This window comes from Kryptolebias marmoratus, linkage group LG13, assembly GCF_001649575.2.
Source record: "Kryptolebias marmoratus isolate JLee-2015 linkage group LG13, ASM164957v2, whole genome shotgun sequence".
Taxonomy (NCBI): domain Eukaryota; kingdom Metazoa; phylum Chordata; class Actinopteri; order Cyprinodontiformes; family Rivulidae; genus Kryptolebias; species Kryptolebias marmoratus.
Genome location: NC_051442.1, coordinates 15478885 through 15506876, shown reverse-complemented (window position 1 = coordinate 15506876; position 27992 = coordinate 15478885). Strand labels below are relative to the sequence as shown.

General features: G+C 40.6%; 1 protein-coding gene across 1 annotated transcript; it reads left to right on the top strand.

The window, feature by feature from the left end:
• Window positions 1–13: 13 nt before the first annotated feature.
• Window positions 14–27672, top strand: thoc2 (THO complex 2). Its single transcript, XM_017435864.3, has 39 exons — window positions 14–169; window positions 2757–2812; window positions 3961–4052; window positions 4358–4409; window positions 4498–4568; window positions 5093–5214; window positions 5294–5427; window positions 6176–6336; window positions 6481–6573; window positions 6786–6941; window positions 7356–7528; window positions 7614–7809; window positions 7894–7932; window positions 8029–8159; window positions 8920–9021; window positions 9649–9733; window positions 10294–10387; window positions 10504–10584; window positions 10688–10784; window positions 11127–11244; window positions 11337–11516; window positions 11605–11769; window positions 11934–12209; window positions 12358–12499; window positions 12721–12878; window positions 13251–13379; window positions 13479–13610; window positions 13738–13922; window positions 15358–15533; window positions 17554–17656; window positions 17804–18183; window positions 19141–19199; window positions 20789–20824; window positions 24991–25122; window positions 25255–25321; window positions 25412–25557; window positions 25688–25764; window positions 26676–26722; window positions 26820–27672. The coding sequence occupies exons 1-38, from the start codon at window positions 105–107 to the stop codon at window positions 26701–26703; spliced, it is 4689 nt and encodes a 1562-aa protein (XP_017291353.1). The 5' UTR covers window positions 14–104; the 3' UTR covers window positions 26704–26722; window positions 26820–27672.
• The last annotated feature ends 320 nt before the right edge of the window (window positions 27673–27992 follow it).

Sequence of the window (27992 nt, the reverse complement as noted above, 5' to 3'; positions counted from 1 at the left end):
CCGAGTTAGCAGCGGCAGCTAACCGCAGCTAGCTGCAGCTAGCCACATCTGACCCTGCGTGTTCCATGATGATGAACTAGACATCCGGGCAGTGTGTATGGAAGATGGCGACACTTTTACTCTCTGGTGAATGGATCAAAAACTGGGAAAAATCAGGAAAACACGAGTTGTGAGTACATGTGGACGTCAATAAAGCACCCCTTTTGTTTACCGGCTGGATAGGAACGGGAACAATAAGCAGCAGACGGTAGTTTACGATGCGTTAGCCGAAGCTAGCGAGGAGCAGCGTTAGCAAACAGCTCATGAGGCTTAACTTGCACCATTAGGTGAAAGAAAATGCAAACATAAGTCTTGAATGATGTGAAGCATAGCTGACCAATTGAATTTTTACAGAATTAATAAATTACCACCAACTATCAAGCCAATAGTTTCTTATAGTTTTGTAAACACCGTAGCTGTCAAAGCTAAGCTAAATCCATTTAGCTTATCGTTTTGCTACATTGGTCTACTTAGCTCCTAAACTGAAGAAAGATTTGGTGCTAACGTGCCGGTAACGATTGTGTCCCGTCGAGGTCCACCAGATAACTAAAGCGGTTTGAGGAAGAAACAAAAAAAGAGAAGAAGAAGACGCTTAGTTGCAAGTTTTTGGTATTGAAGAGAAATAAACATGTGGAGGGAAACAACGGATCTTTGCAGTGTTGCGGCTAGCTAGCGGTAACGATCGCTAAAGGGGGCTTTGGTGTCAAGCGCCATGTTAATGATGTAACGACTTGATCCTGAAGGCGTGAGACAACACCTATGATGTGTCTGGTTGAGTTTATTAAAACAAGCTTTGTCTGGTTTTTAAATAAAAGTCGACGTTAAGGCAACTAGCCTCAACGTTGACGTTGCTATGCTAACTGCTAGCTTACTAGTGTTGGTGCAACTTCACTGCAGCTTCTTTTTTTATTAGCAGATTAAACAGCACCTTTTAAAATGAACATTTTTGATCTTTTGATACAGAATCAGGCAGATTAACGACGACATCGACAGCAATCATTAATCTGTGCCCGAACAGCACAGGTGTTAAACTGGGTAATCTTGGAATGACCCTGACAACATCAGTACTGAGGGACAGGCGGCTGAAACTGCCTAAAGAGAGAAAAGCTTGCACGAATAGAAACTGAACAGGTTCTCATGAGCAAAGCCATCGTCTCACATATTCTGTCATGGGCTCATCCTCAGTCTTAGCTGCTATCAAAAACTGTAGGCCTTGCATATTTGAGAAAGGCCTGCACTCAAGTGCACCACCTCAAACTACTGACAAAAACACAGAAAATTGGGGTGGGGGCCTTGTGTTTTTATCATACCCATGTATTTTTGTGTCCTTGTCTAGGGTTAGAGCCAGGGATCTTAGGTGAGGGTTAGATGGCAGGATTAGGTGTCAGAAACCATGGATAGGAACTAGAAAAGTTGCAATCATTAGGTTGTTTTTAAAATACAGAAAGCAAGAACAATACTCCAGGAAATTAAATCATAAACGAAGGGGTGGCTGCTGAGGTGGGTACGAATTGTGGCTACGGAGTTTACGGAGAGACCTGTGTCTTTTTATACCCTCAAACGTGTAGGTGTGTAGTGACCTGAACTGCAAAAGTACAAATTACCCAATATATTTCAGTCAACCTTTAGATAAAACCAGAACAAAGATAACTTGTGTTGTTTTGTCCATATGGACCCAGGAGTCACCTGCTGATATAAATGAAAACACATCTGTATACCATATTACAGGTTTCATGTTTTGTATTTGTTTTTTTTCCCCCTACCAATCTTTATCTGTGATGGAGTTAAGATACATGGAGCTGTTCGGGTCTGTTACTACTAATAAACTTTATTCACGCTGTGTACTCGTACTAGGTGGCTGGTGTGTGTGATAAAGTTCAGTAACACTTCCTGTGATTGTAACGGGGGAAACAAACAATCGCTCACCTCCCAATCCGCACAGAAAGACTGACATTTATTTGTTTTTGATTTGTTATTGTGTCGTTTAAATGCCTCTGCTGCTGTTTAGTCACAAATGGGCCACAGCCAATGTGAAGCTGCTTCGATCTCCAGCAGTCAAAATTATATAAATATTCTTTTTACAAAGTAGTTTTTTATCGCTCGGCTGAACTAGACCTTCGAGATTAGAAATCTATATACAGAAATAAGCAACACAGGTTAGAGTCCACGTAATTCTTTTGTGAGAGTTTCCCATCATGACAGCTTCTAACTCTTGTACAAACCAAACTCTTCTCTGCTCATTCAAGTCAATAGATTCGCAAGTCTTGAACTCAAATAACTTCAGACCCTGCTGTGGTACCCACCGACTTCGCCTCACATCTACCAGTGAAACATGTTCCTAAGGTGTTCCCAGTCTCTGTTTAGAAGGGATAAATCCATTTAGGACTGGTTTTGTTGTGAATCTTGACTTGTTAACACTATAAACCTCTTACCACCATCCATTCATGTTTTGATAAGAGACTGAGGTGGAGCCACCCTGTTGGCCTCAGGTTATATTTTTAAGGATCAACTGAATGGTCAATTAAAAAAAAAAAAACTCTTGAAAAACTCATAGCATAGGGTTGTAGCAAAAAGTTTTTTTTTTTTGTGGCAAGCTTCTACTGAGTGAACCTGCTGTATTGTTTTCATTGCTGTTTATCTATAGAGCTGCAAATCCATTGTCATGTAAAAGAAGATAAACTAATATAAATACAATTTTCTTTTTGTTTCTCCTTCAGTGTACAACTCTGCAAAAACCTAACAGAGAACACTGATCATGGAAGTGAAATTAAAGGTAAGGAAAGTATAATTTTTCACACTTTTGTGACTCTTCATGAGTCTCTTTGTTCCACACGACCACCTCACCCCCATATTTGGTGTTAAGTCTTTTGCAGTTAAATATATGCAAAAGAAACTAAATGTTAAGATGACTGATGCAGTTTTTGTTTGTTCAGCTTTTTTAAAATCATCAGCATTGCTTCTTTAGTCACTTTCTTGCCCAGCACTTCTCTGTAGTAACCATAAAGGCTCCGTCATACTCCATAAGAAGTCGGTTCGCGGTCACATGGTTGTGAGACATTCGTTTTGTCACACACCTTTCATTGTCCATGAGACACTCTGATCAGAACTCCCGGGCTCCTCCCTCCTCCTACAGTGTTAAAACGGGTTTCTTCCCGCCGGCTTCTCAACTCTCCTGTCCTTGTACAGATTTTAGCTTCCCTCACCACGACCAGACATTTTATTAAACAGACTGAGACAGTACACGCTGTTTGGGATTTGCAGATTTGACCGTCACCATTTCCTACAGACGGTGCACAATAATGAGCGAACGAAGGGAGCGTGTCCCTACGCTGCCCGGCCGAGGCCTACTTCCTCCCAGCCAGCACAACGAAGAGCCACCTGTGTCTCCACGTGGCCTTCTTTGTGCTCAATAACTGATATCTCCTTCCACAAGTTCTTCGTCATCTGACTTATCTATTTAAATTCATAGATTTATAAGTTTTGCTGGAACAGTTGTAAAGACGGCTGTGTTTTCTATTAGCTTCCAGCTGCTTCTCAGCTCAGCAGTAGAAGCAAAGTTACTCCATTAAAGCTCACCGGCTTTTCCATATGAACAAGCCCAGAACAACTTCTGACCAAACACACAATACTTGGCACAAACTACTGTGAGAAAAAAGTATTGTGTTGAGAAGCAGCGGACGAAGCTGCTACGAGAACAACGAGAATGAGAGCCGACTTTGTGACTTCGTATGGAGCATGACAGCAGCTTTACTCCGTAGTGGCAGAATTTTCTTAAAGAAGTTTTCACGCTTTGGCTTTGTTGGTCAATCACAGCTTGAAGACCAAAAGTCTTTGAAGAGGATAAAATAAAACAAACAGAAAGTTGTGCTAGCAATGAAATGTCTTTTCTCTAAATTCGGTCTTGTCTGTTTCCCTCTGCAGACATACAGACGGCCCTTTATGAGCTCTGCTGGCAAGTTGTTCAGGGAAACCTGAAGTGGGATCTTGGTGCCAACGTCCTTGGGGATATGATGGTACACATGCTTCTGTTTGTTTGTTTTTTTTACCTTCACAGTAAATCACATCAAACGCTTTGAAAAATCAGGCAAAGATTTTATTCTATGTGAATCATTTGATTTTTACCAGTTTTGTGCTCCGTAGTTTTATATTTTTATGATGGGAGGGCTGAATGTAATGGTTTAAAGGTTACTTGGGTTATTTATGCAAGTTTGGTTAAAAAAAACAGCCTAATTTAATTGTATTTTCTAAGAGCTGAATATTAATGTGCCTGTAATTATTTTAAACCCAGCCTAAACTCTTCTCTTTGTTGTCTTTTTAGGCACTCAAAGACGACATGGCATCAATTTTAGCAGATGTGTTTTGCATACTGGGTAATATTTTATGCTTTTGAATAATGGTCATAATATCCAATATATTATCTGAGTGGTGGATGACATTAATATTTGGTGTTTCTGACAGATTTAGAAACTAGTGCATTGGAAGAAAAAAACAAGCGTGATCATTACACCCAGTTGGTGGGAGCATGTTTGGTAAGAATATTTTTGGATATATGATAATTTTTCTCCAGTGTTGAAAAAGCGATGAGTATAAATGAATATCTGAGCTTCTTAAAGTGTGCATAAGATCAAATGTCTGACCGTCAGAGAGCGGCATTAAAAGCACTGAATGTTCCCTTCGTGCATGCGCCATTCGAGTAGTAATACCAACAGAGTCACACCTGTGACACGTCGGATGATCACCCAGTCTATATATACTGACGTCATCCGAGGCGCTGTTCCTGCAGAATCTTCTCGCAGAATGCAAGGATTCTGAGTGACAGAGAATCTCTGGCGGTCATCCGGGATTCAGAGAACCGTAGTTACATATGTAATGTAACTCTGGTCCAAAGTCCTTCTTTCATGTCTCTGCTGTTCTGTTTGCAGCTATAGTGAGATTTAGGTTTATGCACAATTATGCACATTTTGTCATGATTCTCTGATGTTGTCACAGATGTTTTTGATTTTGATTTCTGTAATAAAATGATTAACTTATTACTTGGATTTTATTTTGTCAGTGTTTTGTACCTGAAGCCATCCTGAAGGAGAGGCTGGATCCAGAAACCCTTGAATCCCTCGGCCTGATAAAGCAAGCCCATCAGTTTAATCAAAAGATTGTAAAAATCAAGACTAAACTATTGTAAGTAAGGCTTGCTTAAAACATAAATTCGAATGGGCTTTATACTGTCATATGAAACTTTTTTTTTTGTCTTTTTCAGTTATAAGCAGCAGAAGTTTAACTTGCTGCGGGAGGAGAACGAGGGCTACGCCAAATTAATCACTGAGCTCGGCCAGGACTTGTCAGGCAACATCACCAGCAACCTCGTCCTGGAGAGCATAAAGTCCCTCATAGGTACCAAACAAAGGATTTTAACATTCACTGCCTGACCTGTCCTCAGCTGCAGTGTAAATGTTTAAAGGGTGTTTTTGTTTTGTTTTTTTCCTGTAGTTTATGTTTATAGGTCAGTTGTAAAACATGGCAGCTGATATGACGCCACTTGTTAGATTAGTCGTGACTTGATCGCACAGATTTAACACGGCTCTACTACATCAGGGGCATTTTTATCTGCAGCCTTATCTTTTAATGTCACAGCAGCACAAGAGCCGCAAACGTTCTTTCCCTCAATAAGTTGGAATTTTAAACCGCTTGTGAAAGTTTCTCGAAGAGATTTATTTATTTTAGTTAATCAAACCCCTGTAATTACTTCTGTTGTGGTGCATTTACTTCATAATTAAACAAAGGACTTAGATTGGCAGCTGGGCGATTCATCGTGGTACGAACAGTCATGCAGTCTGGATGTCTCCCTGAGTAACACCTCTGATTCTTATGTGTTCCTGTTATCTCCCTGACAGGAATCGGTACAGTTGTCACGTGGCATTTAGGCATTGTCTTCACAAATAGACATGTTTTCAGAGCATTTGCAGATGTTCTGACTCCAAGGAAAATCTGTCTGGAGCACCATGATCTTGGACTAATCAAAAATTGTGACGCTTCAGTTTCATTTGCAGTTTTCAGCCTCTGCACTGATCAGTGAGATTTTCTGTCCACTCTGTTTTATCCATTTGTCTGCTTAGACTTCCTGTTACTTTTGTCCTCACAGGCTGCTTCAACTTAGATCCTAATCGTGTTTTGGATATAATCCTGGAGGTGTATGAGAGTCGCTCTGACCAGGATGAGTTCTTCCTGTCCCTCATCAAGTCCTACATGTGTGAGCCAATCACCCTTTGCCATATTTTGGGCTTCAAGTTTAAGTTTTACCAGGTGAGACTCTCAGAGTTGGGTTATTTAAAATACTGTCAATCAGAATGTGTTGAGTAATAAAGTAACAGACTTAAAAGTTGTGTATGTGATTGTATTACCCACAGATACTAACATGAATTTTATTTATTGCTCTTTTTTTTTCAGGAGCCGAATGAGGAAACCCCCAAGTCACTTTACCACATCGCAGCTGCTCTTCTTCATCATAACCTTATAGAGCTGGAGGATCTCTATGTGCACGTAAGGGACTGCACGTTCACACTATTGTTTCATATTATTATATATATATATATTTGCATACCCCATGTTTGTCTGAATTTTTGATTGCTTGTTTTGTACACTTATCAATCGACAGTAGCTAGCCTCGGATTTGTAGATTAGGTTATAATCTGTGAGATGATTGTTCTCTAAACTGGATGTTCTTGTGTTTTGTTTCCTTCCTGCTGTTCCAGCTAATGCCACTAGATGCCGCCATCATTGAAGAACACAAACGAGAAATTTCAGAGGCCAAGCAGATCGCCCGCAAGCTTGTCATGGTTGTGCTGCCCTCAGAGAAGAGTGAAGACAAGGAGAAGGAGAAGGAAAAGGAAGAAGAGAAAAACGAGAAGGTATTAAAAGCTTGAAATCCTGTTTCGATTGCATGTAAATTTAAATCTGTTCTGGAGAAATGCTGTCACCCTGAGTGGCCAACAATGGTTGCAAGTGACATTATTTTAAAATACAATCTGGCAGAGCTGGAAGATTACGGTGGAGAAGCTTTTAATGTCATTAGAAGTCAAACTTGGACAAAGAGCAACTTAACAGTTGTTATTTTGTAGTGACTATTTAAAAAAAAAAAGATTTGTTATATGAAATTTCCTCCACATTTAACTGTATTTTCTAAATCAGTACAGATAGAAAAAGTTTAGAAATAACACTCGTGGTTTGTGTAACATTACTCGTTTTGTCACTGCTTTACTTTATTACAGTTGTTTGCTTGTAGTTAATTGAACACGTCATTTAAGATTTTTTTTTATATACAGCCACCTGATAACCAGAAACTGGGTCTTTTGGAAGCTCTGCTCTGGATCGGAGACTGGCACCACGCTCAGAGTATTATGGACCAGATGCCTTCTTTTTATGCTACTTCTCATAAGGCCATTGCTCTGGCGCTCTGCCAGCTTATCCACCTGACTGTGGAGCCTCTTTACAGAAGGTACTATTTTTAATTTTTTTATGGTTTACTAACTAATTTCAGTCCTCTCTGTACAATCGTTGACATGTTACCCTGTTCGTTGTAGAGCTGGCATTCCTAAAGGGGCCCGGGGCTGCGTGCTGCAGCCGCTGAGGAACAAACGGGCTCCTCAACCCGCGGAAAGCTTCGAGGACCTACGTAAGGACACGTTCAGCATGCTCTGCTACCTGGGCCCTCACCTCTCCCATGACGCCATTCTCTTTGCCAAGATTGTGCGATTGGGCAAGGCCTTTATGAAAGAGGTAATAAAATAAATGACACCACCTCTGAACCACAGCTTAGTTTTTTTTTGACCTTTTTCTTGTTGTTGTTGTTCTACTTTCCAGTACCAGACAAATAACACACATGAGGTGAAAGATAAGCTGGTAAGCCCAAAACTTAATATCCTCTGATTTAAAATTACCTTGATCTTGTTAAAAATTATACACTTTAACTTTGTTTTTGTTATCTAATCGTTTCAGGAAATCTTGTTGAGTTGTTTCCTGAGCATTGCAGACCAGGTACTTCTGCCGTCTCTCTCACTGATGGAGTGTAATGCCTGCATGTCTGAGGAACTGTGGGGTCTCTTCAAACTCTTTCCTTACCAACACAGGTAGAAACATACACACACACTTGTGTTACTCGCTGCACGCGGTGATTTATGATGAAGTTATCAGATAGCGAACCCTCCGGCGTTGCTCGTAGTTGCGTCTGCAGTCAATATCAGTTCCTGAAATCACACTCGATTAATCAAAAGTGATTAGTTTATCTTTGTGTGAATCACTTTTCTGTTCCCAAGCAATGAGGGAGTTTTATTTTTAGAGTTTTAGATGGGGATATTTAAAAATACCACTGATGAAACGTGACACTCAAACTCCCAAAGGTTTTCTTTTTCTTTTTATTGGCTGTGTCACTTTGTCACAACTAATAATGCAGCTTCCTGGGTCTCCTAAAATAGTCGCACTATCTGTGTCACATCACTGTGTTTTATGCTGAGTTGTGTTGACACAATCATGGTGAAAAACTTTCAATGCAGTGCAGCTATTTTCTGTCAGTTTCTTGTACAGATTGTTGATCATTACACTGAAATCATGACTGAATCTAAAAGGCTTTATTAAAGTAATTCTTCACTGGAGAAAGACTGGATTTTGTTCTGATTAAAGCAGATTATGTGGAAATCCTCTCTGTTAATAACTGTTTTAGGCAAAGCTGCATAGAAAGTAGTCAGTTTACTATTTATGGGTTGCTTCACATTGTAATCGAATGTATTGTTTGTTAAACACGCTCTCTGCGCCCCACTCTGTCAAACTGATGTGTTTTAAACGCTGTATATCTACGTCTTACAGCTCTTCTCTGTGTGTTTGTACTCTAAGGTACCGGTTATATGGTCAGTGGAAGAATGAGACGTATTCTGGCCATCCATTGTTAGTTAAAGTAAAAGCTCAGACCGTGGAAAGGGCCAAATACATTATGAAGTAAGTACCTTGTGCAAGGATTGATTTACTGTTAGCACTGTTTTTCTTTTCTTCCTGTTGATCTTTACTTCGTCTACAATCCAGACATATAGTTAGTGTTTCAATTATAGCAGATATTGTCAAAAAATGTGTAAAAACTTGAGAAATATCAGTCAGAAAATGTCTATTCTGTTAGTCTCTGGTGCTGATGCTGTTTTCTTACTATTCATGTAAAACATTTACATAACAGTTAAATGGTTAATTAGTTTGAAATGTGTAACCAAATTCCAGGTTTAATAAAATGTTTCTAAGCATGATTAGGTAACTTTAAGATATTTCGTTCTTGTTTCTCACACCCCCGTACTGTCTCAGATTAATGTTTTCATTAGTTTAACATGGACTACTTGAGAACCACAACATCTTGAAGGGATAAAGATTATTTTTTTCCTGTTTGCCAAGTAATTATTGTGTCACTGTTCAACATTTGAAAAAACAAATGACATAGCTTTTGTTTTGAACTGACAGCCATGACAGCATTTTCCAACTGCTCTAAAGTTTACAGAAGTGACATCCTTTGCTTTCAGCACTGGTTCTAGTGTCTTATTTTTAATCTGCCATTTTCTCTCCTTTTTTTGTATTTCTCCCTAGGCGTTTGACCAAAGAGAATGTAAAACAGTCAGGAAGGCAGATCGGCAAGCTGAGCCACAGCAATCCCACCATCCTCTTTGACTATGTAAGCATAGATAGCTCTAATAAGTTTAATTTGATTTATAGTGGCTAACTGCAAGCTAACTCTAAGTTTCTGTGAGCAACAATGGTATTTGTATTATAGAACACACTTTGTTTATTCCGTATAGGAATCCAGCAGACACAATAAAAAACATTTGTTAAAAACTCATTGAATTTTGGCATCAGACTTGACGTGCTAGAGACAGAAACCCTGGTGTAATATTTTCAACTCGAGCAAAAAATGATTCTGTGCCAATTATCAAAGCCTCACACGTCAGAAAATGCCATTTCTTTTTCTTTATAGCAGCTCTTAAAATACTCATTTTCAGTGTGGAAGATGTTAGGGTAAACATCTCATCTTGATTACCTCCTACATCAGTATTTATAGGTGCAACTCTAAATTTAATTTAGCTCACCTCTTTGGGCTGTAGATGCACATTAACTTTATAATTTGCACCGATTTGCCTGTTTCTGATATACGATGAAGCGTCATCGCTTCATGTGTTTCCTATATTCCATGGAGACATAAATGTCTCATTGTCTCCGCTGCTTTTTACACGTCAGATGCTGTCTCAGATCCAGTGGTACGACAACCTCATTGTTCCAGTGGTGGACTCTTTGAAATACCTCACGTCGCTCAACTATGATGTCCTGGCCTGTATCCTTGCACCTTTTGCTCTTAAGTGTGTGTGTGTGTGTGTAACTGGGGGCAGTAAACTGTAAGTTTCACGGGGGTCTCCTTTCCTGTGTTGTTCCATTTAACTCTGACTTCAGATTGCATCATTGAAGCTCTGGCCAACCCCGAGAAGGAGAAGATGAAACACGATGACACTACCATCTCCTCGTGGCTTCAAAGTATGCCGCTTCAGTTGCTTGTGTCATTCATTTCGTAGTAAAAACAGGCTTAATTGTTTGGTGTTTTAATGACTAACACACACACCTGTTCTTGTTCACCAAGGCCTGGCTAGTCTGTGTGGAGCCGTGTTCAGAAAATACCCAATTGAGTTGGCTGGCCTCCTTCAGTATGTTACCAATCAGTTAAAAGCAGGGAAGAGGTAAGCAGCTCCAGATATTAATGTGAACTTCATATGATCACTTGTTTTGATGGTATGCACAAATAAAAAAAAAAAGTTATTTTTTTATTATTACTTGGATAGTTTTGAAGTATGCCATTTATAGATTTATAATTTTGAATAATAAATATGAGTTGCAGACAATGAAAATACATTAGCTCGTTATGCCTGTTGTGATCTACTGTTTAAGTTAAACTCCTTAAATGTGAGCTGTGAAGAGTGCATGATTGTTACTTTATGATCCCGCCTTCTTCTCTGTGTATGTGTTGTTTGGGTGTTAGGCGACTTGTGGTTAGCATTAATGCATCGCTCCCTTTCCTGCAGTTTTGACCTGCTGATTCTGAAAGAGGTGGTGCAGAAAATGGCCGGCATCGAGATCACAGACGAGATGACCTCAGAACAGCTAGAGGCCATGACAGGAGGAGAGCAACTCAAAGCCGAGGTATAAACACTTCAGTCTAATACGGTTGTGAGTTCCTAATGCTCTCTTTCAGTTAAAGGAGCATTTCATTATAAACTCGACTGTGTTCACAGGGGGGGTACTTCGGCCAAATTAGGAACACAAAGAAGTCTTCACAGCGTCTGAAGGATGCACTTCTGGACCACGAACTCGCCCTGCCGTTGTGTTTACTCATGGCCCAACAACGGAATGGGGTGGTTTTCTTGGAGGGGGGCGAGAAACATCTTAAACTTGTCGGGCACCTCTACGACCAGGTACACACCCTCTGAGGTTAATATATTTCACGTCTACTGAAAGGGAAAGAAAAGCTCTGATTTGTGTTGATAAATGGTCTTTCTGCAGTGCCATGACACTCTGGTGCAGTTCGGTGGATTTTTAGCTTCCAACCTCAGTACAGAGGATTATATCAAGCGTGTTCCTTCGATTGATATCCTTTGTAACCAGTTTCACACGCCACATGATGCTGCGTTCTTCTTGTCTCGTCCGATGTACGCCCATCAGATTTCGGTTAGTGGACTCAGTTGCCTTTGAACAGATACATTTTATTATTGCCTGCCACTGAAAGGCAATTTTACAAATATTAAGCAAAAATATGATGCAATAATGTACGCTTTTATGGCCGTTAAATTATTTATAAGTGTTTCTGACTACTGTATGTGCTCTACTTACAGTCAAAGTACGATGAGCTGAAAAAGGCTGAAAAGGGCAACCGGCAGCAGCAGAAGGCACACAAGTATGTGGCGGCCTGTGAGCAGGTGATGACACCAGTCCACGAGGCTGTGGTGTCCCTCCATCCTTCCAGGGTGTGGGATGATATCCGGCCTCAGTTCTACGCCACCTTCTGGTCTCTCACCATGTATGACTTGGCCGTGCCGCAAACTGCGTACGAGCGGGAGGTCAACAAGCTCAAGGCCCAGATCAAGGCCATCGAGGAGAACCCTGAGACGGTGAGCAGGAACTCTGTCCCCGCACAGCTTCGAAACCTGTCCATACAGAGAGGAAGATGTGGGGAGAATTTGACAGTGCATGCAAAAAAAATATTTGTTGACTTTCTCAGGTGTTGGTGATTAATTTCTTGTTTGTTTTTGAATTAAGCCCTTAAATAAGAAGAAGAAGGAGAAAGAACGTTGCACCGCCCTGCAGGAGAAACTCCTGGAGGAGGAGAAGAAGCAGCAGGAGCACGTCCAAAGAGTTCTGCACCGCCTCAAACTGGAGAAAGACAACTGGTTGTTGGCCAGTAAGTGTCATAATGATGAAAGAATAATAATAGTTTTTTTTTTAAATAAAGACACAGTGTACATCTTAAGTTTTTAATTCTGTATAGATTAAACCAACAGACAATAGGACTCTTAGTTTAGTTCACATAAATACTGGCAAAGTTCTCACCTTCAGTATTGGAAGTGTAACTCATGATGAGCTGGGTCTGTTTCTGATCTATTTTTAAATACTTAATGACAGAATCCACAAAGAACGAGACGATAACGAAGTTCCTGCAGCTCTGTCTGTTCCCTCGCTGCATCTTCTCCTCCATCGATGCCGTGTACTGTGCCCGCTTTGTCGAGCTGGTCCACCAACAGAAAACGCCCAACTTCTGCACTCTCCTCTGCTATGACAGGGTAAGACATTTATCGAAATGATTCAAATGGATACACTTCAGACGATGAGAATATTTAAACTACTGACAGGCAAAATAATCCTGCAGTTCGTGTCAAATAAGAGTCCTGTTTGCAGCAGGATCTTGGTGTAACAATTAGCCAAAAGTTTATTAACTAATCAATGGCTGATACTCCATCTCAGATACTTGAGATCTTTTGTGTTAAACCCTAATTTTAATATCTAATTAAAATGAAATGTTTACTTAAATCCCTGTTAAATAAATCCTGTTGTTATAAAGTTCAGTCAAAAACATTTAAATGCAGCTCCGTGATAGTGTAAGAGTTTGATGTGTTTATGTACGACTGTTAATGAAAAGTTCTACCTTTTCGTAGGTGTTTTCTGCCATCATTTACACCGTGGCCAGCTGCACAGAGAACGAGTCCCATCGCTACGGACGCTTCCTCTGCTGCATGTTGGAGACGGTGACCCGGTGGCACAGCGATCGGGCGGTCTACGAGAAGGTCTCCAGTTCTGCCTGTTTGTTTCGTTCACGGCACAGATGGACTTGTAAACGCTTTGAGCAGGATTTGATTTGGTCTTTGCTTTTTGTGCGATTGTAGGAGTGTGTGAATTATCCCGGCTTCCTGACCATCTTCAGAGCCACAGGCTTCGATGGAGGGAACAAAGTAGATCAACTGGATTATGAGAACTTCAGGCATGTGGTGCATAAATGGCACTACATGCTGACTAAAGTGAGTTTCCTTTTTCGTGCAATTCATTATCGTTGCTTTTGAGAGACTCAGTCCAGATAATGACAATCAGAGCTGTAAAAGGTGACTTGTTTTTAGAGTTCTGTCTTCCACTTTCTGCCACACTCAGGCTTCCGTTCACTGCCTGGAGACCGGAGATTACACCCACATCCGGAACATTCTGATCGTGCTTACCAAGATCCTACCCTGCTACCCTAAGGTCCTGAACCTTGGCCAGGCGCTGGAGTGCCGCGTCCACAAGATCTGCCTTGAGGAGAAGGATAAGAGACCAGACCTCTATGCCTTAGCAATGGGGTAACACGGCATTGTGTGCTGCAGCTCTGTGGAGCGAACAGTTCAGATCTGTTTTATAAAACATAACAAAGAAACACTGATCAGACTACCATCGGTTACTGAAGTGACTCCAAAGTAAACTCTTATATCTGATAGTCTGATTAAAATTAAGCATTTTAACTGGAAACAGCCTGTCCATTCTCAGTGAAGGCAAACATCTGGGCGCACTTTAAATTCAACAACGTTTAATGGAAAACCTGCTTTTATACCTTTTTATATGTAAGGATTGCAAAGTAAGACAAAAAAGAAAATCATGGATACTTTTTGTTTTTAATATATTCCAGCTGTTACAAATATAAAACAAAAAGAGAAGAAAAAACATCTGTTTTCGTATTTTATTTAATATCTAAAGATAAAAATAAAATAAAAAATAGATCAAAAATAGCTGTCCAATTTATTACATAGACAATAATGTGCAATTTTGTCATATTTTACAAAATCAGGCTCTTTGGAAGGAAAATGTAAAGAAATAATGGTTGACTGAAAATGTTTACACAGTACTACAGTATTAGGTTTTATATGCAATGTAAGATAATATTTGGAGTTTAAATACTTTTTCTCTTAGAAGCATTTCCTGCTGTGTTTTGTGTGCAGGCATATACAGTCGTACAAATACAGTAAATGTTTGTACTTGAGTGTCGAAACTGGATAATTATTTAAATAATCTGGAAATTGGAGTCTTAAAAAGTCTGGAATTTTAAAACAGGACAAGTGAAGGAAGTCTGTGAATAATGGTCTCAGTATCGTTTAAACTTATACAGGAGACAAAGAGTTCCAGTTTTATTTATCTAACAGTGTTTCTTTTATAGTTACTGGATGAACATTTATCAGCAACCGAGCTCCTGCTTCATTTTAGGAAGAAAAAGAAAAAGAAAAATGTTTTTTTTTAGTTTTTTGTTGGAGTGTTCAGGAGTTAGTTGTACTGAGGTGTTAACAGTATTTTTGGATGTCCTATGGGATTGATTTTCTGTGCACTTATTGAACTTAAATAGATTGAAAACTGCTTTATATAGAATTAAAATCACATTATGAGCCTCCGAATTAAAATAAAACTGAATCCTTTCTCTGTTAAATGCTGTAAAAAGGGAGACCCAGAGCTTCATAGTGAAGCTAAATAAGAAACCTATTTGCTCATTTTACTTTTGCAGATAACAAGTATTCAGAAATTTATTTATATATAATTTTAATTCTGAGGAACATATTTTAATCTATTGTTGTTTTTAGTTATGTTCATTAGATTAGTGTGCAGACACTGAAAAGGGAAACCTAAAACCAGGAAAGCTTGTTGCCTTGTTTTATTATCTTAAAAGTAAAAACCTTTTACACTGAGTGATATTTTTGCAGTTCTCTTGAGGTTTTCTCCTTGCTGTTTGCAAATCCTCTGTGCATCTTACAGTTATTCAGGTCGCTTGAAAAGCCAGAAGGTGCACATGGTCCCTGAGAATGAGTTCCACCACAAGGAACAGCCAGCGCGTAGTGCCACGCCTGCTAGTCAGCAGAACGGACCCGGCAGCACCGGCAAGCCCGCCACCAGCACAAGCAAGACTGAGGAGGGGGCGTCAGAGGATGGTGGTGAGGATTTATGCACGTGACAAATGACTCGTAGATAGGACTGCTTTATTATGGGGGGGAAAAAAAATCATAATCACAGTTATTTTTGATCTGTGCTGAAATTACAATAATTACCCACAATTTCTGGAGTTTGGGAACATTGCGCTTAAAAGCAGCGAGTTGCCTTAAATGTGTAATTTAATTTGATACATGATGCCCCGGGTCCCACTTGCAAATGAGACCTTGATCTCAATGGGGTTTTAAATCTGGTTAAATAAAGGAAATGAAATGACCTTCCTGCTGAAGTCTCTCTTTTAATAAAACCGCTCATGCAGTGGGTCTGCATGAGCGGTTTTACTCGATTGGTTCTCTGCCCGGTTACAGAGAAAACACACTCTAAGCGAATATGAGGTTTTAGGTAGCCTCCCTCTTGGGTTAGACATCTTAGAGTTTGTAACACACGGCTCTTAAAAGCGGCCTCCTGGCTATTAATGTTGTGATTTGTAGCCTATTTTTAATTAAAATCCTTCTCGCCTGGTAAGCCTGCAGTTTCTGTAGAAATTTAGTGCTTGCTGACTGCCTAGACGGTTATAGTAGGTGGAGTTGGATCTCTCAGGGACAGCTGAATCAATGACAGGTGAAGTTGCTGGTTGATTTTGGTCAGTAAATGCTGACTAAAGGGATCTAAGCACCTCCTTCAGCAGTAACAGTGACCAGTCTGTCTTAAAGATGCCCCTCGACCTTTATAAATCACCATTTGAGCCGGCCAGGTCCCGCACTGATGTCATTTTTAAAACATAGCATAAACTTACTTTAGTGATCCTCTTTGTGGTGGTTAATCAGTTTTTTTTAACTAAATGTGTGATGCATGTAATCATGCACTGTATCTTCTTTCTAATGAATCTGTTTAGGCTTTTAAGTCACTCAGCCAGCTGATTGCACAGACCATGTGTCTGTGCTACATCAGATTCATAAGCTGCAAAGCCAGCTTACCTCTTCACACGTTCACTGTTAGGACTTTGTAGCTTAAAGGCACAACAGCAGCAGGCTGACTTCAGCCTCAGACAGTCCTCCCCCTGCTGCCTCGGGTTATTCAGAAATGTCACCAAGAAGGCCAGAAGGCGTCTGGCTCCAGCCTTAGTGTTTCTTCAAAGTGCCTCATGACTGCTCAGGAAGAGAAGAGGCGCTGAGAGTTTTTGGACACGTATCTGCTTATTCTGTCAGGGAGCCCTTTGAGACTCAATCAGCTGATCTGAAGAGCATTTCTGAAGGAGACATGGGAACTTGAGGATGAGCAAAACATTTTTTTGCCAGGAAAGATCGCTCAGTATTTTTACTCGGATAGAAGAGTTCTTGAGAGTTGTTAAACATGTTCACTCAGCTGACCTAGCAGCATCTCCGATGAAGATGTGGAAAACAGAAGATAGAAAAAGAAAAAAAAAAATTCAGATCTCAAGAAGAAAAGGAGCTTTTTTTATCTTTGCTTTGTTTGGTCAGTGGTAACAGTACTTCTTTAGGAATGAGGTAACCTGTTTCTGTGAACATGTATCTGCACATGCAGGAAGAAACTTACTTTTGGGAGTCATTGCTGTCGTTTGGAGTATTTAGTATGTCACAGAGTGAAGTAATCAGTTTTTGTTACCAGTGTTAATAAAGCTTGATTTAATTTTTTCTGTTTCACACAAATCTTGGTCTCTGGACTTTTTTTTATTTGGGTAAATGTAAAACACTTTACAGCTCTGCTTGTAATTAAAAGATAAAATCACAGGACCAGACTCTTTGCGGGGGTCTTAACAAGCAGCTAGGTTTCTCTGCTTTTGGGGGATTTAATCCTCTCGTGGCGTTGTCACAGCTGAATCCCTGTTTTACGTTTGTTCCAGTTTATTCGATCTTGATTCATTCATTTCTTTGTGTAGAATGATCTTATCTTTCAAAGCTTAACAAAATACCAAACAGACTGAAAAATTTAAAACAACTTTTGAGGTTGCAGCAGTAATCTAAATCTTATTTTAAAGTTGTTTTTTGTTCTGTTTGTATGCAGATCGAGGCAAGGATAAATCTCAGGGGACCTCAAAGCCAGTGAACAAAGCCAACAGTGCAGCAGCCAAAGTTACCACCAGCAACGGAAACGGTGCTCTCAATAGGTAAGCTTTCTCAGAAACATTCAGTCATAAAGCATGTGTAACAACATGCCCTTTTATTAGTTCATGTGTTGACACTGTTTAAATCTATCCGTTTTGTTTTAGAAAAAATAAAATTTACAGTAAAAGCACAATGTCCTTTTTTTGCAGCACCAAAGCTGTGAAAGAGCGGGACGACAAAGAGAAGAGTGTTAAAGAGAAAAAAGAGAAAAAGGAGAAGACACCAGGCAGCACTCCGGAGACAAAGGCAGAGACCCGCCGGGAGAAGCAGAGAGACGAAAAAGCAGGGAAGGAGGAGCGGGTGACGCGCGAGGGTAAGGAGAAGACCCCAAAGGCAGACAGGGAGAAAGTGAAGCTAGAGGACAAGAGCAGCAAAGAAGACAAGGCCAAAGCAGGAAACGGAGAGCCCGTGGAACCATCCAGGGAGGCCGTCAAGGAGTCCAAGAGCAAGGAGAAAGGAGACAGGAACGCTGCGACCGGGTCCCTCAAGTCACCTAATCCCAGATCAGAGTCTGCTGAATCTGAGAGGGGTGAGGAGCCGTTCTACTCTGCTCGTTTACTGCCATCAGTCCTCTAAGGCTGCAGTCACACTGCAAACAAAAGTGGCCCAAATCGGATTTTAGTTGCTTTGCCTTTATGCAACCCATATCTGATCTTTCTTTTTTTATGACAGTCTGAACGTGAGATATACAATTATTATTATTTTTTAATTATTTTCAAATCCGACCCAGGTGTCCTTCATGTGTGGTACTAAATCAAATCCATATCCACTGTTTTTCAAAGCGAGCACGGTCTGAAGGGTGGTGTCACTTTTCATCCCACTTTTATGTCATTGAAGTAGATGTATGCAGATCAGTCCAAAGAATTGTATTATTGATACCAACGACATGCAGTTTAAAGCTTGGAAACTACTTATTTATTTATTTTTACTTTTTGGATTTGCCGTGTCCAGAATGACTGAGACAATACGGTAACATGATATCAATGATGTCGGATCCTATCGATACTAGTGTGATGGGATCAATACTTTCAGTACTTAGAAGTTCAGTTCTGCGCTGGAGTAGGTTAGAAGCAGAAGGATCAAATGTAAACACTGAACGAAAAAAGCACGACAGATAATAATAATTTAATCAGCTCTGATTGTACAACAACTTTAGAATCGATACACACACGCTGACATGTGAAGAATCTGTATCTGTGTCTGCGGCGTCACATCTTCTGCACATGCAGGCCGCTTCAGGGCGGTAGACTGTTCACGCTGGAGTCCGATGATGGTAGATGACCACACACAAAATAAGATCTGAGCAAAAAAATCAGAATTAAGCATTGACGTCTGCAGTGTGAACGTAGCCTTAAACAGTGACGGTAAATTTAATGTTTATTAAATGAAAGAAGAAAATTAGGAGGATTTGTCCTCCTTAGACTTATAGAAACTTGTCTTGAAAGTTGAGTTTAGTGCGAAGGTTTTCCTCCTCTCGTCTCGACAGATCACAAAAGACGAAAGCTCGACAGTCACTCTTCCCCGTCCCACTCCTCGTCTGTTAAGGTTAGTATGGCTTGAGGAAGGCTGTGCCCGTTTCTTCTCTATCTGCCGGAGCATTCCCTGCCGTTGCACATTCCAGCAGCCCTGAAGATCATCGAGGAGAGTTCTCGCTCATGCAGGCATGACATCTTGGAAAGCCCGACCATAATCATGGGAGTTTGAAAGCATTCCATGGACATCAGCATAAAAGTTTGCAGAAACGGGAGAAAATCCCCCCGAAAGACTTAGTCAAGAGAAAATTATGTATATTAAAGTATTTTCATATTGAAATATTTTCCTATTTTTATATAAGTGAAAGCAGTCAGTGTGCCTTGGGAAGAAATTTTGAAAGCATTTTTTTTATATTTGTGAGGAGTTTTTTTGGTTTTTGGTTTTTTGGGGTTTTTTGTGCGTTTTTTGAAACCAGTATTTATCTGAAGTGGCTTTCCCCAGTCAAGAATTCTCCAAAGGCAAAGTGTCCTTTTTTTCCTCAAGAAGAAGCTGTTTGCTANCCAAAGTCGCGGAAACTAAATTAATTAGGTGGTTTTCGAGACGAGTTCCCGACGACGGCTCCATTTTGGGAGAAGCAGTCTTGTACCTTTCCACGATTGGAGAATCAGAACCCCTTTGTGATTACCGCTGCGAAGGTTGTCGCCGTCAACCCCGGAGCTCACCGGGCTGACGGCGACAGAAGAACCTCCGGCTCCGGTAAACGAAACACAGACGGAGCAGAGACGTTTCTGCGTCTGATCCAGATGTTGCCCGGCGATGATGTGTGGCTGGAAACCACTCAGGCCAGGAGACCACCCCCACCCCACCCCGCCTCTGCGACGCCAACCTCTACAGCATCTTCCAGCCATCGGCATCATCGGTCGTTCTACCTCCTGGCGAGAGCTGAGTGGAGAATCCGAGGCACCAGCAGCTGAGATCAGCGGAGAGAATGAATGTTGCAGTTTTGAATCAACCAAAAATGCAGAGGGAAATCCTGCCCCCTACAAAGAGAGAGTGGGCCGAATCGTCTGGAGCCTTGCCCACACCCCTGGAAGCTTGTGCTAGGTCTTTATTTTACCCTTTCACCAGAGAAATAGGCTCCGTGTGTCTTATCCATTCCTGAACTGTAAGTGACAGCAGCAGTTATCTTTGTAGGGATGCAGCCAAGCACATAAAGAACTGAGCGATTTGTCTAACACACACTTAGGCACACATGCACACTCACTCACACACACACACACGCCCACTATTTACAGCACTTGCACTTTAGAGGTATTTCATACCAGCTGCGCTGAAGTTGCAGACATGTTTGTAGTAATAAGACTAATAGTCATTTCACATATGCTCAGGGTTTTTCTATGATAAGTTTTCTAATTTTTCAGTGTTGACATTCCAGATGTTGAGCCTATGAACTCTCGTCTCTCTAATAATTTTGTCAAAGCCTTAGCTCTTGAAGGTCAGAGGTCAAAGGGAGAAGTATGCTGTTGGTCCGGCCAGCCCAGACTCTCCTCTCTCCCTCTCCCCCACCCCTCCTTCTACCGACTTTCTACTGCTGTCTGACAACCTCCTCCCAAATCCCCACCCCCTCCCAGCTCATCTGTCATCTCCATTCATCCCTACAGGACGGTAGCAACGAACTCAAGGAGACCCCATCCAAGGTTTGAACTGCTATTCCTTCCTTCTCTCGTCTGCTTTTTGTTCAGGGCTCAAACGTGTGAGCAGCCGCTGACGTCTTAATGATTCTTTTGCTCAGCTTAGCCTTTTCACACACTCGCAATAAGTAAAGGAGTACTGGAGGTCATCTCAAACTGCAAATTTTTATCATTTTGTCACTTCAAGGTATTTACACATGCCTTTATAGAAGGCCATTCAGTAATTATGACCTGTGCTGGCAAAATGAGTAACAATGAAGAATATTTCAATACATTATTTTCAAATTCTCCATCTCAAAAGCTTGAAAATGAGACGCAGTTTGTTTGAAATTTAGCGATTTATCACCTGGCAACAAACTAGTTTGTTTACGAGAGTGCCTGTTTGAAAACTCAACTCTTTTTGGTCTGGAGTGAAATCCTCAGGAATTTTAGCCCCATATTTAAAAAGGGGGAAATCACAACCTTCACAATGAGCCTAAAATTATACGAAGGGATTTCCCGGCACTTTCCGAAGCCAGCAGAGAAGAGTGATCAGTTTTAAAGGAAATTAAAAGGGGATAATGGTTTATTTCTGAGGACATGCCTGTTAGAAAACAATGATTTAAAGGTAAATTAGAAAGATTATATAATGTTTTAGTTACCAGGATCACTAAATGCTGTCTTTCTGGACTCATCTATATGCAAATCTCAATTACAGGAAAGAAAAAAATCAATATTTTCACTTATTTTACCCTGCAGCCTGAGCTCATTCTGACTCATTTAGCAGCACGGGTCACATTTACTTTAGTCAGTTTGTATTTTCATGCAAAGCAGGTGAGAAAGATGAGTTTCCTGAATAATTTAAGTTGAGGTGACTGAAGTAGGGAGCAAAACTAATTAAAATGGGAGCAATTATTTTGCCATTTATATGAGATTTTTAAAGCACTTAGAAAGGTCTTTGAGGAGTCTGTGTTTATATAACATGTAGAGAAGAGGAAATTGTGTCACGACTGGTGAAATGTTGGGATAGGAGCATCATTCTGTGAAGATACTTTGTCATTGTTGCCTGCTGGCTTTAGTAGAATTTGGCTAAAAACTTGGTCAAAAACTGAACAAAGGAAGACGAGCATTTAAGCTGCCTAAATGCTACTGAGATTATTAAACAAATCTAAACTATCTGAGCATTGTTCTTAGTTCTATACTGTCTTTTTTTAATATTACAATAAACATATGTGACTCTGTGCAGGCCTGGCCTGTGTTGGACAGCATGCAGGTTGGACTTGTGTCCTGTTGAAAGTGATTTCTTAGTTTTTAAGACTGGAAAAGGCAATGGGCATATTTAGATATGACATCAGAGCAGGTAGTTGTTCTCAGATTAATGGATAGGCACCTAGTACATGTTCTAAAAGAGGCTTTAGTTGAAGAAAAACAAATCTTGCTCCAGCAGTAAAGCTTGTATCTCACCGGGCTGAGACTGTCGGAGCGGAGTTGGAGAACGGCATCACACGGAGTCTCCAGAATGTCTCAAAACGTACTCCAGTAGTTTAAACCATAAGTGTGGGAGCTGCTGGCCTGGTGGGTAAAAAAAATAATGTGCACGGCCCAGAATCCAGTTTTGCAAACCAGCTGGGTGGTCACAAACACTCAGTGAGGCTGAAACTGAAAATTCACCTGTTTTCTCACAATGTTGAGTCTCCACCAATCACAGCCCAGTGAGATACTTCACCAAGGTTGTGTTTCCTTCTTTCTAACAATAAAATCACAATCACATAATGGGAAAGTATCATTTTAGATGAACATGTTGGCTCAGAATAATCCTGAGTGTTGATTTATTTAGACATGTTGTGGAAAAATTTTTTAAAAAGGTGTAACAGACAGCAGTCTTAAACACATTTGTTTACGTGTCCCCAGATGTGATCAGAATGTGTTGCGGAGGCTGGAGTTTGTGTTAAAAATTCTCACTTTTTATATTGAGTAGTGCTGCATTAAAAAAAAAAAAACATATTCCAGCAGGCAGCCCAGTTCACAGCTACTCTTTCGTATTTAAAACGTTTAATATCTTCTGGAGCCGCCCCAGGGCTGAGAGGTGGCGTGGAACAGCACTCAGACTCTGCAGCAGCACCAAAACCCTGCACCTGTTCACCTAATTGTTCCCAGGGAAACAACAAGAAAAAAGTAATTTGCAAATCTTTGCACACAGTTTAGAAACCTGTGGGTGTAGTTTGCAGAACCAGCAGGCACTCGTGTCCCATCTGCACAGCACCTTGTGACTTCTGAACCCCGGAGCTCATTTATAAACATGTCAGCCTTTGTACTGAAAACCATTTGTGGTCTCAGGCTGTGGAATTACTCTACTGTTTCACACTGTTGGGCCCATTATTCAATAACTATCCCGAAGGGAAGCAGAGAAGTCAAACTGAGCCGAACAGTGAAATGGATGGACGGAGACATGTCTCAGGTTAACGTCCACAAAGGGCCTGGACTGAACGCTTCACAGCAGGACACTGTCACACCGAGTTTGTCAGCCTTGTTTTTTTTTAAATTTGATATAATCTGATATAAAACAATCATTTCTCCAGGTAAAAGTGGCTCATTTGACCAACCTTTTCCTGTCCTTGATCCCTCTCTGCAGAGACACATCCCTTTCCTTCTCAGGTCACTGACAAATACACATTTGCCTTGAAGTTGTTATTTTTGGACAACAAAACCTTTTCTGTCAGTTGAAAAAGCACATTTAGTATTAATATTCCAGTTATTTAAGTTGTAAACACCTTACGAACCATTAATAACCAGTTACAGAGCATTTATCTTTCTCATGGACTGCTCTGACCTCTTCATTAGCAACATGTATTATGTTTAAATGCATCCAACAAGCAGGAGAAATGAAGCTGAAGAAGCAAAATATAATATTTATTCATAAATGGTAAAGCATTTGATCTTGCCAGACACGTTTTTTTATTAATGAAAATTGCCTTTACTCTCTTTGGTAAATGCATAAAGTGTTTACCATTTAAATTAGAACAATCATAAAACGTTTTTAAACCTTTTCGAATGATGGACCGACTGTAGAGTGGAGCCATAAATATTTCATGCTGACCATATAACCAAACGGTTTATTTATAATGCGAGCAGTTCTCTTAAAAAAATAGTGTTGTTATTTCTCTGTGGAACCTTGTTTCCACTGAGCTAAAGCCAAATCCTGCAGAACCAGACAGTATTTAGAGAAATCAAAGTGCTTCGTTTAGTGAATAAAGAACCAACGAACACTTTAAAACTTGCATGAATCTGATGAGAAGCGTCGACTTGATTGGTTTCGTTGAAGCTCTCGTCATTCGGTGACGTTTCTCAGCTTGCCTTCGGCTCGGCCTCAGTGTTTGCCAAGTTCTCGGCCACCCCACACCTCCATCTACATGTCACGTCCATTTGCTTAATTAATTAGACGTGAACGTTGAACCCAAACTGCCTCAAAGCACATCTAGTAGCCACTTATTGAATTACACTGGCATCATTTAACATTACTTATCTAATGTTGCTTAAAATGTATTTAAATCAGTGCCGTTTTTTCTGACAGAGTATGGAAGTAACAAGCTTTACATCGAAGTAATCAGAGTGCTTTAAAGTATTGGATAAAATCAACTTGGACTGAGGGATGTTGGCTGAACTCCATTAATAAGAATGTGTGATAATATCAGATAGTTGGGGCTAAAAGCTTCCACAGAGGAGCTTCAGTGGAGTCCACAAATTAGAGGCTCTAATGGGGGGCTGAGATGTTGGTGGCACCGAGGACCTGAAGGCCCTAAAAGGTGAACACGAGCTCTAACAGGGAGGTAAGCTCAGAGCTGACGTCGTCGTGTCGCTGCAGGGATTTGAACCAGCAAAAGGACAAAAAGACATCTGACATTCTGCTGACCGACAACCCGGCTGGGCGCCTGGTTCAAAAGACATAATAATAAACTGAGCATGTTGGACCTGAGCGTCAGGACTGATGGGAGAAAAGAAAGGGTCCAACTCATCTCGTCTGGATTTAAGGACTTCATGGTTCATGTCAGAAATGCGTTGGGTGTAAACATCAGTCAGTCTGATCCAGGATGACTAATAACGTTTCTGTGGTTGTGTTCAGCCTCCGTTTGTCACGCTGCTGGTTTGGATTAACACTCGGTTTGTGTTCTGTTCATGTGTAACTTGTGTTTTAGCACCACACCAATTTAAATTCAGTTGCCCGGTCCAAGAGCAGAGAGAAGGAAGTGGAGAAGAAAGACGCAGAGAACGCACAAGGCCGAGCCAAAGAGAAGAAGGAAGAGAAGGACCGGAAGGACAGGAAAAGGGTGAGCCTTTACATCTCGACTTTGTTTTTTATCGTCTTTATCCCTCACTGTAAGAAAGTCTGTGTTCCTATTAGTTTATTAGTCAGTCAGTCACCGTTTGTCAGGATCTCATCGTTGTTGTTCCTGTTTTAGGATCACACCGTTAATGACCGCGAGGCGAGCCAAGAAAACAAGCGCAGAAAGGATGAGAACGGCACCAGTGAGTGTTCGGTTCGGTCAAATCAGAGACGCTAGTTAAACCTAAAAGTTGACCCGGCTGATTTTCACTTGTTATCTTTTTCCCCGCCAGATTCTTCTAAAAACAGCCAGAGCACAAGTCCTTCTTGTGACTCTCCGCTGTCACCTGAAAAGGAAAAAAGCAAAAGATCCAAATCTTCCAGCAAAGAGAAGGCCGAGTCTGTGAAACCCGAGCGGACGTCCTCCGGAGGCAAAAAGGTCAGCCCGGCTCACAGGAAAAACAGGATGTCTCAGTTCCAACGGCTCTTCTGTATTTGTTTGGCACATTTGTCCTGTCTCTGATGATCTGTTTCAACTTTTTAAAATGATTTTTTCCACTGTGCTGCAGGAGTCCAGACACGACAAAGAGAAGTCTGAGAAGAAGGAGAAGAGGGACAGCAGCGGTGGGAAGGAGGACAAAAAGCAATATCCTTAACTGGAGAGTCACTTCGGTTGTAATTGTTCATTTTTGCTGCTGTCCTCGACTTCTGCACCGAAGCAGCTGGTTTGATCTGGAACTAGCTGAACAGTGAAGTTAAAACTATCTGCTGTACAGCAACATTTAACTTCTATTAAGATTATTATTTCAGTTCTTCTACTCTCGTCCATCTGTTTGTGCTCCGAATTGATAACACTTTGACATAGAGATGTCAAACTTTACAGCTGGTTACCTCATGGGGCAGGGGTGATCGCTATTGATTTCAAGATCACGGGGTCAAAGGTCAAGCTCACAGGTGGCCCCTTTGTGAAAACCTTGTCCGTGCTCTAACTCTGTAACTTAGAGATGTCAAACTGCACAGCTGGACACCTTGTGGGTCAAAGGTGATCCCTATTGGTTTTAAAGTCACAGGGTCAAAGGTCACAGGTGAACCCTTTGTGTAAACCTTGTCTGTGCTCCAGCTCTACTCGCATGTGTTCAGGTTTGTTGTGGGAAGGAGTTCGTTTTTTGGGATCTTGATGACTCTGACAGTCACGTGGAGTACTGTTGGCGGTTCTCTTCTCATATTTCGGTCTCTTAACGCACTCAGAGTCAGTAAATGTTGCTTCTAGAGACCAGCCAGTGAAACTAGTTTGTATGAACCTAAATAGAGTCCTTCTCAGCTTGTAACCCTTCGGCTTGTTTGAGTCTCTTGGCTCGTTTCCGTTCTGGCTCCTGTATGTCGAGCTGAACTGTTTGTTTTTGTTTTTTTTCCTCAACCGGATCAGCTTATCTAAGACAAAACGTCTCTTTTACCAGTCATTTGGTCATTTCCTGTCAAGAACAAACCCTATTTGGAGGTTTCTGTGTTTCCTCTGTGCCGTGACAGTTTATGCAGGATTTTCCCTAACAGTCACACTCATAAATCGTCTGACAAGCACAGATAATGTGCGCTGATCAGTGAAGGTAAGAACCACTCCGCTTCTTCCTTTTTTGTTCATTGTTCACTCGGCACCATTCAGTTCCAAGTTTTCTGACGTCTTTTGGTCTTTGATCCGAACAGAACTGGATAAGCTGCGCTTTTATCTGCAAGACCTCCTCAGCTCCACCTGTACCACATCGTAGACTTGTATTATTTTTCTCCACTACTGTCATTGGTTGTAGTTAATATTCAGCTCGCCCCGTTGTTTTCCCATTTCTGATGTTTACCCAGTTGAAATTCATACCTATTTTTTTCTTCTTATTATTGAGTATGGGCACACCTTGCTGCTGTAATCACAGTGTTAGTCCTGCCAGAAATGTGGTTACTGTTTGAGATCAATTCTTGGTAGCATCCGGTCATCGGTTCAAGAACCCTATGCTTGAAGTTTTTTTGTTTCGTTGTTTTTCTGTACGTTACCAGGCCTTGCTTTTCTGCTCGTTTTATTGGATTTAATGTGCTTTCCGTACTCACTTACCTCACATCCGTTTGAGATACTTTTATTTATTTATCTCCTCTTTTTAATCAGAGTAAAGCAGCAGTGAGGAAAACCCCAACGGACCAGTTTGTATATTCTGTACATTAATGAAGAGGGTAACATGAAATTCACATCATGTTATTTCTTTTTCTTTTTTCTGTTTTTTGTTTTTTTTGGATGTCCCATACAGTTCTGTGATTTCTGTGTTAATCAGGTTTTTACATAATTTATATTAAAAAAAATGTCAGCTGAACTTAAATTCAAATGTAGAGTTGTAAAGAAAATGATCTGCGGAGAAAAACTCTGACATTCTGTGCTCCAAATCCAACTGTTTCACAAACGACCTTTGGAGATTTTATCTGCTGTACTCAATGAGTGTATTTTTTTTTGTTTTGTTTTGTTTTTTTAAGAAAAAAAAAAGAAACCCAATAAATAATAGTTTTCTTAGTGTCACTTCAACATTGTGTCTTGTTTTTGTTTAAACTTGTTGGTGTTGATCTGACGGTTATCGGCAGGAAGTTGACGAAACGTCTTCATTTCCATTTTGTTTAACCGCAAAAACGTTCTGCAGCTGATTTCACACTAAAAAGCACCAATAACCTTTTTATTATCGCCCGCTAACGAGGTTTTTTTTTTCTGTATTCATGTTTATTTGTAATAATAGCGAAATATCTCAGGCAAACTAATGCAAATCTTGGGAATTAATAATTGGATAAACATCTTCAGCTGATTAAAGTAAAGAAAAAATGGCTCTAACTCAGTCAGATATTCATCTGAAG